This window comes from Xiphias gladius, chromosome 11 (genome assembly GCF_016859285.1).
Source record: "Xiphias gladius isolate SHS-SW01 ecotype Sanya breed wild chromosome 11, ASM1685928v1, whole genome shotgun sequence".
NCBI classification, from domain to species: Eukaryota; Metazoa; Chordata; class Actinopteri; order Istiophoriformes; family Xiphiidae; genus Xiphias; species Xiphias gladius.
Window position 1 is genome coordinate 8,720,915 of NC_053410.1, and position 13,354 is coordinate 8,734,268.

Below are 13,354 nucleotides of genomic sequence, written 5' to 3' on the forward strand. Positions count from 1 at the left end.
TCTCTGACATCATCAAATACATCTGACATGTTTATCCTCTAAGTATCACTAACACCCCGCTTTCCTTTGCCCTCCATATTGTGCTCCTCAGCAAACTACCTTTTTGATTTAGAGTCTTGTCTGGATGTTCACTGGATGTGGCTGCGTCATGTTTTTGTTTTGCCACAGCTCTGTCGTGTGTCTGTTGCCATTTGAATGTTCACTGGAGGCATTTCAGAGGTGGGTCTGTCCTTCAACAGCCACATTGTATTTAGAGTTCTTTTGCCAACATATTGATTACACATTAGCAGCTCGTTTATGATAAGCATGCTAATACATAGCTTGTAACTGCATCTTGCTGTTTAATTACTCTACTCTTATCTTCATTTTCTATCTGTATTTCCTGAATAGTGTATATTCGCAGAAGGAAAATCATAGTAGTTCGTCTCCTGCTATACATACTTTGGGGGAGAAGAGCCATAACCAAACAAGAAAAGGTAATTTTGCTTTGTTAAGACAAAGTCAGTAACTAGTGAAATGCACCACTACACATTAAATTCCTGTGAAGTGACAGTACATATCAGTAAGTGAATTTCACTCTGCTGAGACATTTCAGTTATGTCTCTGCTGGCCATTGGAACACCAGCTAGAATGGCGACAGATTGTGTCCAGCAGCCATGATGGAGCCACATCCGGTGGACATTTGGGATCAGACCTCCCAAAGGGCAGCATTAAAAGGTTTTCAATGGAGAGTGAAACACACTTGAGAGCATCTCTACATGGCTACATAGCAGCAAGTTCTCAAATTTTCATATCAGTAGGTTTACTGTAGGCAGTTGCAATACAAAGGCATATTAGTTGTCTTACATGGATGGGAGGGAGTTGTGTGCAGGAGAGAATAAAGCAGAACCGAACAGGATGGAGCACACAGAGTCATAATAGCCATAACTGCAACGAGCAAAACAGCAGAGTTGATCAGGGTCAGCTACAGAATCACAGCCCTTGAGCTGGAAAAGTTACAGTCTCTTCCTCAAGGATGCTTCGGTAGGGTGGATCTTTGCTGGAGCAGGGTCTTGAACCTGCATCTTCCAGTTGAAGGATGGTTTTCCTTCTTACTGTGCCACCTTGCCAACCTCCAACACAACATGACCAGGGTGGGAGGGGATGGACAGGAACACAAATCATTTGAGCTGAACAAGACTTAGCTGAAGTGACCTCAAAAGAGCAGAACATAGCGGAAAGAGCAAAACAGAAGCCACAAGAGGAGAAAAGAGAATAGCAGGGCAGAGCAGAGGGAAGGTGATGGGAGCAGTGCAGAGACACCCAGCTCAGAGCTCCCTGTCTGTCTGCACAGCAGAGCTGCTGCTGCTAGCACATCTGTTGCACCATCTGGACCCCCCCACCCCAACAACACACACACAACCACCACCACCCACCCTCAACTACTCTCTCTCCCTCCCTTCTGCTATCTTTTTATTTACCTGTGGTTCTCTTCAACAACCAGGGAGCCTGCTGGTACACAGAACAAAGATGGACATTATAGAAGGAGGAATGGATGGAGGGAGGGAAGGGGGGTGGGGGTAAACAAAGGGTTTGTTTCTGGCGCGTGTCGGCAGCACACATGTTGTCTAAAGAGAGCTGACATCAGAGCACAGCAGGAAACTGTGGATGGGGAGGGTATGGAGGGGTGGACGTCCTTTAGTAGCTCGCATCACTTCCTCTCCCCGTGCAACCCAACAGACGAGCTGGATAATTAGCTTTCTTGCTCTCCAAATCCCGCCTCTCTGTCCATCCGTTTGTCTTTCCATCCATCCGTCCCCCTCTCCCTTCTTCCCCGCTCCCTCCCATCATTTTTCTGAATTTTTTTTCATGTTCCTTTTTGAGTAAATGTGTACAGAGCAGCCTCTAGATGATATCAGATATTTGTTTCTCTCCATCCCTCCCTCCCCTGCCATGCCTCTTCCCTCCCTCATTTTTCCTCTGTTTGTTTCCAGTGCCAGTTCTGCTGTGTTTCTGTGTCCCAGGGTTCTTTTTGGACTACGCATGGCCAGACGTATTCAAAGACTGTTCAGCTAATTAGCATTCTTCATGCAACTTTTCCAGCACTGACCAAACTTTGTTGAGTGTACGTGTGTGTGCACGTCTGTGTGTTAGCTTAGTTTCATTCTCTGTGGCATCCGGTTTCTGCCCTCCATGCATTATCTGTCACAGTGATTTGAGGACAGAGGCTGTATAGAGTGGAATAAAAGAAGGTTAGTAGAAACTCACTTTGGTGGCGCAATGTGTAGCCAGTAAAAAGGGAATAATATTACATTCCAAGCTAGGAATGAAAAATCAGTGGGCACTGACCTTAACACTTCTCCCAGTCGTAATTTCCTCCTTTGTATTTAGCTTTTCTGTAGCACAGAGAGAGATGACAAAAGTGTAGAGTCAAATTTTACCCTGCAGGTAAATTGTAAAAAAAACCCAAAAAAACTTCACAAATCTGAGCTACTTTTCAAAGACTGCAAGTCCTTGGTTTTTTGGTTTCGGTTGACTGTAACAGAATGTTGGAGCAGGTGGATCATTCCCTCAATCCAAACGGCAGCCATTGTTATTTTAAAAGAGCAGACATATGTTGGAGAGCAGAACGTGGATCATTTCAAAGGAATGATGAAAGCCCAGTGTTGGATTGTTCAGAAAGAGGCCCCCATGAGCGGTAAGGACGTGGCAGGAAGGGTGGAAAGGAGAAAGAAAGAGAGCTTTCAAACAACAATCCCTTCTCTTTCTCCATCTCGGTTTACCCTTCTAAGACTCTTTATATTTCCATTCTCTATTATCTGTACTTCTGTTTTTCTCTGTACATCTACTCCTGTTGTTTGAACAGTTCCTTCTAATGTGAATGTCGACAAAAGCATTTTTGGGAATAAATTCAAAGAGACATACGTATCTTGCTTTCGCTGCAGTATTTGTTATAATAGATTTCATTGGTCTGCTAAGCATCGATGTTTTCCACTTGTATGTGAAGCCATTTGGTTGGCCTCCTCTTGCAAATGTATGTGTTAAAAGAAGTAGCCATGATGCTCATGCTGCAGAAGTATTTTTTAAACTTGTATTCCTTACTACTAGTAGAGTATGTCAATTTTTTTTCCCTCCTATTGTACAATTGTATTGTACCTTAAGTAAAATGAAAGCACGACCACAATGAAATCCTGGGTCAATCAGGTAACCTAAAATTTTGAATTTTATTTGGCAATTTCTTTAAAAAATTTCAACCTGTATTCTATATGCTACGCTGAAATTAAGAGGGGAGGTATAACCTCAAACTTTAGCTCGTTTTAAAACTTGTTAAGGCAGAAAATGATAATTGAACAGTTTTTTTCCTCATTAAATATGCAGATCACAAAGGATTGCACAAATCCTAGTCACAGTTTTGGTCTTCACATTGTGACAAAAGAAACTCCTCTGGCACTTCATTACAGTTCTGAAGTATACTGCAACTGATAACATTTTACTACTTTAAAATTAAATGGACTTTTTTTAAATACTAAAAATATGAATTACAAATATAAATATAATTTTATATATTTAAAAAAAAGGGTCATTACTGTCAGATGGTGTAGTCTTACTGACAGAATGTCATATGCATTTACTGGACTTGATTTTTTTTTTTTTTTTCTCCTCATTTTTTTCTCCAATGCCCATTACAGTATTTGTTTTGTCAGTCTTTTTAATATTCTTCCTAGTATTGTTAGTAGCATTTACTCTGTTAGGCCTCCCTCCAGCCTTTCAGAAGACTTATTTTAAAAATCCCTAGATTTGAAACTTGCAACGCACGAAATACGAAGTCTTGCTTTTGTCAGACTTTTTGTTTTATGGTTATTTCATTATGCCAGGTTTGAGCTGACACTGAGCTGACACTGTCCATGTCAATCCATGTCTTTTTACTGAGGTTGTCTTTTTTTTTTTTTTTGGTGGAAAAGCAGTTAATTTCATGACATGTTCAGTACTGATGAGAAGCAGGTAGAGAAAACAACTGCTACCACAGTTTTAGAAGAAGCTGAAGGTTTAGTAAGATTTACACAGTAAGCTTAAAAACTGTATGTTTAGATATTAAGTTATAAGTTGTTAGTTTACTTGGGGGTGAGGATTTACTAGAGATAGACAAATACAGCATAGATATACTAGATCTATAGATACCATATACAGGACATGTAGTAAACAGTACACAGTAAATGGTCATGGGAAATGTAAACTGGACATAGACAGTAATATGCAGTGTCTATTATGCTATAACTCAAAATGACACAGATGCTCTGAGAAGATATTGATATTGAAAACGGACACTTGCTGATAATTAGCGATTTCAGAAAATCTGGTTTAACAATCATTTGTGCCATTAAACTATATGCTCTGCATAAACGCTAGTCGAGGGTTGATTATTAGAGAGAAAGAGAGGTGGTTGATGGTGGTGTCCAGTGACAACAGATCCCCGAGGCAGGTTTTTGAGTTTGACGACGTCTGAACTTTAGTATAAGTGTGTATTGCTTGAACCTCTATCATTGTCCGTGAAGCGAGGATCTCTGAAAGCTACGTGAAGTCACCTGCAATGGTAAACCTCACCGTAACCGACAGCTTTCCCATCACTGATTTCAGTTGAAGAGTTGGATGGTCTGCTGAGTTCCCAGAATTCCCTGATTAGGAAGTTGAAGGAGGAGTGCTGCAAACTGGGGGCCAAACTTGAAGAGCTGACAGAAAACAGCAGGTCAGTATTTTCCATGATTCTTTTGTCACATTTCCTCTTTGTTTGGACATTCCTTCACTCATTCACGATAATATATTCAATTTTCTTTCACTCGCTTATTGTTTGCTTTCTGACTCAGTGGTTTACATCCAAACTTATTCTCTCATCGGTTTTCCCATGAAAACACTTTCCTATGGTGAGTTTAAAATGTACTTGTGTACATTTGTACTCCACAGCTTCTCTTTTCCATTGGTTTAGTCCCCTTGCTCAGTTGTTTCTTCCCTCTATCTGTTGGACATCCATGTCATCATTTCATGAAGCATCATCTATTCAGGCTGTTTGGACAGAGCATGTCAACTTACTACATACTGCTTTCCAGTCTGACCTGTTTTCTTGTTAACCTGATGCTACAGTAGTCACAGCAGGCCTGCACAGCTCTCCATCTGGGCTGCCTGTGTGTGTGTTTTTTGTGTATGTTCCTTTACTTGTGTGTGTATGAGAGTGACCCTGGGCCCAGTGTCCTGTCAGCTGTTGGAGCTGCGCTGCACATTAGTCACATGACAGCCCCCAATCTGGCCCTGCCAGACCGCACTGGCCTCACCATCCACAGGACACATGCCAACAATACACACACCGAAGACGGCTGTGTATTTTCTTATGGATGGACATAAATAGCAAATGCCCATATATGTTAACAGTAATAACTACCTCCTTGAATGTGTCTTTAAGTGTAGCATTTCCGCGTACATGCCGCCACAGTGCTATGAAGTATGTGTGTGTCATGTAGTTTAGAAGCAGTGTGGTGTTGGTGTGCCTTTTGCCTCGGGCTCTTTGAGCTCCTGGAGTCTAAGCTTAGTGTAGCGGTTAAAGTCCTGCTGGATGGCCTCAGTCTGGCTGAGTGAGGTTACACTGAGAGAGTTGTAGAACGATGAATAAGAAAACTCTGATGAATTGTTTTCAGTAGTTAGTCTCACTGACTATGAGTCTTAGATTATGAGGCCTACCCCTGCTGATTTGCTGGTTTACGTTTGTGAGGCAGAAAATGGGTTTCAGGGGGCCCAGTGGACTAGTGGTTAAGACGCATACCACATAACTGCAGCATCTGGCCAAGGACCTTTATTGCAAGTAATGCCCTTTTTTGGCTTTCTCACTCCACATCTTCTGTGCATATCTTTTGTCACCACCAAATCAAGGCGAAATACTAAAAAAAAAAAAAAAAAAAATCATCTTAAAAAAAGGGATTGGTTTGCTGTCGGTCAGTGTATTTCAAAAATACTGCTCATTAATGGTGTCAGTATTTGATGCCAGTCATCAATTCATAGACATGATTTAAGCTTTTTACTCTCCGCAAATACATACCCTTAATCAAATACATATTTAGGAAAAAAAAATCTAAACAAGCAATGTATATTAACTGTCATTAAGTTATTACTGCAGATCTTTGGATTCAAGGTCTGTGGATACTTTACTTTGCTTAGTTTTATTTATGGATTTATATCTCTATATTTATATCTCTCTTTTACGTATTATATTTATATTGTCTCTATTTTATGTCTTTGTTTTGTCTTATATTATGAAGCACTTTGTGACGTGTGATGTAGAAAGGTGCTATTCTATATACAGTATAAACTTTATTTACGGGGTTACTACAAAGCAATCTTTGCATTGTGGTACACAGTACACTGGTAAAGTACATTTTCAACTATAGCATTTGTGTTAACTGTGTGTATGTGTGTGTTTGTTTGTTGGTTTGTTTGTATGTGTATGTGTATATAGGAGTGAACTAGAACAGATGGCCCTGGAGAAGCAACACCTAGAGGAGACAGTAAAGAGTCTGAGATCTCGCTGCTCTGACATGGAGGAACAATGTGTCCAGCATGGTCGCATGCACCAGCGCATGAAGGACAGGTGCGCAAATACACATAATACACCCAACTACTCATGCTGTACATACACAATTGTGAAAATACATGTTCTGACATCTCTATCACATGTTAGGGACATTTTGGTCCTTTTGTGAGTTGTTTACTAGCAAATAAAAACCTGATTTTTACAAGGAGGATTTGTTAATTCCTCAGACAAGGTCACATTTCAGTAATATTTTTAAAAGTTTTGCCCCCCCCCATTTCTATTTGAATAACAAACCCGCACGTGTACAGTATCCCATGAATGTCTATCACAGTTTGTATTTTCATGCATGAATCAATATTTTTCAAAACCTCTTTTTATTATTAAAATAACAGTATTCCTGGTGGACTTAGTGCTTCCAAGGTGTTTTTATTTCTTTTCATTGTGGTATACAGCAGCAGGCCTTACAAAAAAGTACAGTTTTCTTTGCAATCTGTCCCCAGCCAGTCCCTCTTCTGCACATCTAATGTTGTTATTTGTCAACAGCAGTTTATTGTCATGCTGTCTGTATAGCGTCAACATTTTCTAATTAATCTGGCTACACAGTCAAACTGTTCTCTGATCAAAAGCCACAACTTTTTTTTCCCTTACATAATGCACTGTAGAGAATAAACTAGTCATAGACTCCCATCAGTCACTGGTTGTGGTCCACAGAGTACATGTCTAACGTGCATTAGATGAAACGCCGAAAAAGGGTTAGGTCATAAAATTAAAATGTTAAATGCTCCTATATCAGATTAATATTTATGGCTGTGTTACCTCACTCCATGGATAATTAAGTTAACGAGGTAATTCATGATAAATTGTGACTGGTTTGGTGGCATCTGAAACCCAAAATACTATCTCTTGAGGAAGGGTACTGCAACCTGAGCTAAACTCAAAGTGAAGCACTAGTTAGGCTCATAAACTGCATTTAATGCTGCTAAGTTTTATGGAAGTAGACGAACTCTGTCTGCAGTCAGCACTCCATAATTCATTCATTCACCTTTTCCACTTAACAGTATAATCTGTATTGATCATTAAATTGAGATTTCAAATACTTCTGAATCATCATCATTTTGCACCATCACTGACAGTTGTACTGTAAATTACAACAGTAATTAATATGTCTATCAAACTCATAGGCATTGCACTGTAAAAAGAATCAGTTGATTAACTGATTAATCAATCGAGAGAAAATTAATCTGCAATTTTGATTATCGAATAATCAAAATAGTCATCTTTTCAGTTAAAATTCCCCAAAGTCAAAGTTAATTATAAATATTTGCTGGTTTTCATAGACCTCTGTGATATTAAACTGTATATCTTTGGGGGTTTTGGACTGTTTGTTGGACAAAACAAGAAATCTTAATGATGTCACCCTTGGCTTTGTGAAATTGTGATGGGAATTTTGAGCAGTTTTCTGACATTTTATGAACCAAACAATTTATCGATTAGTTGAGAAAATAATCCACAGATTAATCAGTAATGAAAATAATGGTTAGTTGCAGCTCTAAAGTAGTGCACATCCAATTGGGACCATATTTTTCGTTCCATTGTGGACATTAGAGTGCATACATTTTACACTAGAAATTGTTAAACCCAATTACAATGGCAAAACGTAAATATAGTGCACTACGTAAGAGACGGGGAGTGATTGCGGAAATATTGACTTATAAAAGCTGCAGCTAAAACTGCTTCCATCTTTGGCTTATACTACAGTATCTGTAGATGTGTGTGAAGAGTGTGTGAGTGCGATGCGGGGGTCTCTTCCTCCCTGAGTGTGGAGCCCAGTTGGTGTGTGTCTCCACAGGGCGCCTGGCATACAGCCTGGCTCTGCCAAAGTGGGCAAGGGTGTGTGGGTGTTGTTGCCCCACTCTGCAGGATCTCTACCCCCCCCCAACTCCACCTTCCTCTTACACACAACCAAACACACAAACACACACACACTGGCTCGCCCTTCTCTCCTGTTCCATCACTGACACCACATATTGTCTACCACCCACCGGTGTTAACCTGTCGACAGTCAGACGCTGCCAAAAAACAAAGTTTACCAAGTCACAGCTGTCTCCTGGTTTTGTGTGACTCTTTTTGTGTTTTTTAAGAAAGAAAAACAATTTAAGTTGTCAAGGAGTGTGGAGTATGAATATTCTGTATGTTTCTGCACATATGTTACAGTGGTATGTGTGTGTGTGTGTGTGTGTGTGTGTGTGTGTGTGTGTGTGTGTGTGTGTGTGTGTGTGTGTGTGTGTGTGTGTGTGTGTGTGTGTGTGTGTGTGTACGGGTTGCTATTGCATGTTCTCTGGAGGTTTAGCAGAGTAGGAATCTGGCTGCCAAAAGTGGATTGGCTGGGAAGTTGGCACCTAACTTCTCTCTTCTCCCATCTGAACCACAATAATCACTCTTGGCATTTAGTGAGTTTTATTTTCTGCTTTGACACTTAGTTGGTTGATGAATCCTCCTGATATTTAAAAATCTCTTGAGTTCAGTTCTACATGAGGTCATTTTTGGAGGGACTGTTAAGCCGCTTGACCAAATGTTTGTATTTGGTAAATTCTTCGGGTAGAAGGTGTGTATGTTTGGGAGTGAATCGAATACGTGTATTTTTGTCATTTATGAAATATTTTTTAGGAGGCTTATTGTGTGGAAGTACAGCACAGGGATGAGGGAGAGACAGGGAGGTGAGAGAGGTATGAATCACGTTTAGGATGATCCATGTTGCAACTGGTACTTAGTTTTGTGATATTTGTGATTGTATTTCTGGTACTGATCCTACTCAGTTGGCAAACTAAAGCTGGTGTCCTGCCACAAATATAACTTTATCTTAGAGGTTTCTGCTTTAACAAATAAAAAAAGAGCTCCGCTGTACTGATCAGGGCTTTAAGCTGAAGAGACAGGACTGAACTTTGAGTTCTCTGACAGAATTTTGCAGATCTCTCTTTTGTGTGTGTGTGTGTGTGCGTGCATGCAGTTACGTTTGTATTCTCTCTACATATGGTACTGTTCTTGTACCGAAGAGCATGCATGTGCTTGTAATCCTCAGTGCGTGTGTCTGTGTGTGCATCCATACATTGGGTATATGTTAGTTGGTCCCTGCAGGCCCCGAGCGCTTGGTGGGCACCCTGCCGCGCCACTTGGGGTTAAGGTGTATGTGTTAACAAGCTGGTGCAAGTGGGTTCAATATCCAGCTCCCCGCCCTTCCCCACAGCCTCTCCATCGGCCTGCAATCTGTGCTGCGAAGAGCGGCAACAGCGCACCACGCACAAAAACATTTGGAAAATCAGCTTGATTTATTTTTACATGGGCAAGCTGATTGCCAAACTACACAGGGGTTTTAGCACACAATGTTTTGCTGCACCATTTAATTATTTATTTCACTATTTCTGTGTTGTTGTTGTTTTTTTTGTTTTTTTTGTTTTTTTGTTTTTTTCTGCCTGGAAATGAAGAGCTAGAACAGAGGGTGGAGAGATGGAGCAGGAGAGCAGAGAGTTAGGGACGATGCAAAGCCAGTTAAAAATAAATAAAAGCGTAAATGATACATTTAAAGGTTATATATCTTTTTTTTTATCAGCAGTCTGATTTAAGAAATAACATGTAAAATTTGGGTTTATCAAGTTAAATGTACATTTTACATAAATGAGCACAACTGGAAATGTTTGCGGCATAGATTTTATTTTAACTTTTCAAGCCACCTACAACTTTATTTTCTATAATCTCAGTTATATTGCAGTTATCTGGCTGGGCTTTTATATCTGAGGAAACACAAACAAAATAATACATCTCTTTTAACTTGATGATACCTTGTTTCTCGGTGAGGGCAGGTAACAAAATTACATCTGCCTATTATTTTACAATTTATTTAAATTTGAGATCTTAACTGGAAAACTAAGAAGTCTGTTTCATTTCTAAATGAAAATGAACTGTCATTGTTACATGATTTGTTTAAGTGATTGGATATCTTCATACAAATAAGATTAATTAAGAGAAAGATCTTACTGAGAACTTCACTGTGAAGGAACAATCTATCTATCCATAAATATTTGGTGCGCTTGTGAAGTTTATTAAAATATTTCTTACTAATGTACAGTTTATTTTCTTATCGTAAACTATTTTTTAAATAATGATAAGAGAAATGATTAATGAATGAATGTCTGGCTTGCAGCAACAGTTCTCAATTCAACCACATTATTAAAATTAGAAAAGACACAAGGATGAGACACAGTCTGAGTAAATGTCTTTGACACTATAGTACACCGTGCTGTATTTGACGGAAATCACAACTTTTTTTTCTCATGGTTCACCTTAAAAAAGAAAATAATTCCTGTATTGGTATATTAAAAAAAATCCTATCTATAGATAACAAGAAACAAGGGCCGTTAGAAGTCCAGTCCTTGTGTATAAAAAGGATTTTTTGTCTCACAGATTGAAGTTGGCAGATATATATAAAAAGGCAGAGAGAAAAGTTTGCTGTGACTTCTCTGCTGTTTCCTGTTCATGCCTGAGATTGTACACCCACTGTTTCTCAACTGTAACTGCCCCCCCTGTGTCCTCTCCCCCTCTCCTCTCCTATTAACTCAACCTCTTCTTCCCTTCTTAACTCTTTTCACTTTCCTCTTTGCCCTTCTTTTATTCTTCAACTTTACTCCCCTCCTCTCTTTCTCCTCTCCTCTCTTCTCCTCCTCTCCTCTGCTTTCTGTACCAAACACCACACAACCTTTTCTCACCCCACAGCTGTTCGCAGGCTGTTTCACCAATTATCACTACGCATGTACACACTTAGGTCACGTACACAGACTCTCTCACACACAGACACACACATGTACGACAGACCAACATAACAGCAATACTTGCTTAACCACACATAGTGACAGCAGTGTTTGTCATCCCTGGGTGTGAGTGTGAGTGTGCATGTGCGGTACGTGTGTGTGAGTGTTTATGTGAGCCCGCAGCTCACTGTGCAGCCCTTTAAGGAGAGCAGCAACATATACGCAGATGTGCCTGTAGATCCACAGGCTTCACTGGGCCATATGGCCTCCATGAAGAAAGATGGTGCGTGCGTCTGGAGGAAAGCAGAGGAGGGAGGGAAGGATGGAGGGAAGGATGGAGGAGGGATGGAGGGCCATGTGTGGCATGAGCTGTGCAAGCAGTTGTTGAAGTATGTATGCCTGTGGATGTGTGTGTGTGTGTGTTTGCACCAGAGGCTCCAGGAGATTGGTTAATGGAACAAATGGTCGCGGCGGGCCGGGGAAGAAGGAACAGGCTTGCTGCGACCGCAGGCAGACAGCAAGCCCCGGGCGAGGGCTGCTTCATCTGGGCTCCTGCCACACACACACACACACACACACACACACACACACACACACACTCTGTCAAACCCTCTTCTCTCCCTCGCCCCAGAAGCAAAAGGACGCTCCTCGCAAAACTTTTCATTTGCAAATTAAGTTGGCAGAGGCTTGGCCCAAGAAAAAAGGGACAGCTTTCATTTGTCTCATCTTTGTGTACGTGTGTGTGCGCATACGGGTATTTCTGTGTGAATCTGTGTGTATGAGTTGCAACTGTGTGTGTGATCTGAGAGGTACTGAGAGACAGAGGGATGATAAAAGAGTGAGATGTGGAGAAATCAGGGTTAAAGATAATGAAGAAGGCCCAGTGTGAGGTACAGCTTTCACACACACTTAAAATCGCTTCACATTCATGTTCCACAGATCGTTAATATTAACATTGCTGCTGTCTCTTTATATTTCACATTTTTACTGAACACGTATGCACTGTTTTTTCTTCTTGATACATTTTTAAAATCAGACCTTTTTTTTTTCCAAAAAAAAGCAGCCCCTCCATGTTTTTTTTTTCTTGGAAGAAAAGTCGGGTGTTATAGAAATCGCATAAATAGAGGGTCAGGCACAATATGATGTAAAAGGCAGTTGGAGGTATGTTTTTTTTTTTTTTTTTTGGCTGCTACCATACACTCTTAAAACAAGCCTGCTTCAAATGTGTTGAATGTTTTACTATACATTTCCTGAGCATTTTGTGGAAAAAAATGCTATGTTAATAAATATATATTATTGATGCACTTGATTTACTGTTTGAGGACAAATAATCCTCAAATGTGAACTACTGAAAATCTGCAAACGTGGGGAAATCTGAACCCCATTAAAACACAAAGGACCAGTTTAGTCCACAGGACATACTTAAATCTCTTATTCTCTCACGCTCGTGTTCTTACCTCAGGATGGCGCTGATGAGTCATCCTCCCTCCTCCTTCATCTTCCTCTCCTTCCCTTCTCATTGTTTCTATCTCCGCATTGCCCAGCTGGCTTCTGTAGCCGGGAGCGACTGCAGGGCGGCCTGCTGAAAGAGCATTGTCAAACGGTGGCTTTACAGCTCTATCACACGCACAGGCATGCGCATGCACAGGCACACACACACACACACACACACAGACGCACAGATTTGCAGCTCAGATGTCAGGCTGTAGCCAGAGGCTTGCAAGCTGGAGCGTTAACTGTGCAAAGCGTCACATCTCAAGCCCCAGTCAGTGACACTCGCTAACACTGCTTCATAAAACTACAACTAGAAAACTTGTGCAGAAACACCTGCCCCTTCTTTAGAAAAATGTTAAAAGTAACAACAGCTGAAACCCTTTATTGCCAGGAAAGCAAACACTCAAACACAAGAGTCGGCAGGCCTCACGGCAGCAAACGCTTTGACATTGAATAGATGATATAACAGCCTGCAGCAGCACTGAAACCTCTGTTAAAACAGTGA

The 13,354-nt window shown here is 40.6% G+C and overlaps 1 protein-coding gene across 6 annotated transcripts in view; it reads left to right on the plus strand.

Annotated features, from left to right (window-relative positions):
- sdccag8 (SHH signaling and ciliogenesis regulator sdccag8) overlaps positions 1–13,354 on the plus strand; it is a 51,902-nt gene that overhangs the window by 25,463 nt on the left and 13,085 nt on the right. The window contains exons 15-18 of one of the 6 annotated variants that reach the window (XR_005708434.1): positions 169–219; positions 391–476; positions 4,615–4,723; positions 6,479–6,590. Coding sequence is in view for 5 of the 6 variants with exons in the window: in XM_040140039.1 (XP_039995973.1) it covers positions 4,615–4,723; positions 6,479–6,610 (241 nt within the window). In the remaining variant the exon portion in view is untranslated. Of the gene's footprint in view, positions 1–91; positions 1,500–2,003; positions 2,909–4,614; positions 4,724–6,478; positions 6,611–13,354 lie in introns of those variants that run through there. The other 5 variants (XM_040140039.1, XM_040140040.1, XM_040140042.1 and 2 more) reach the window with 5 other exon arrangements.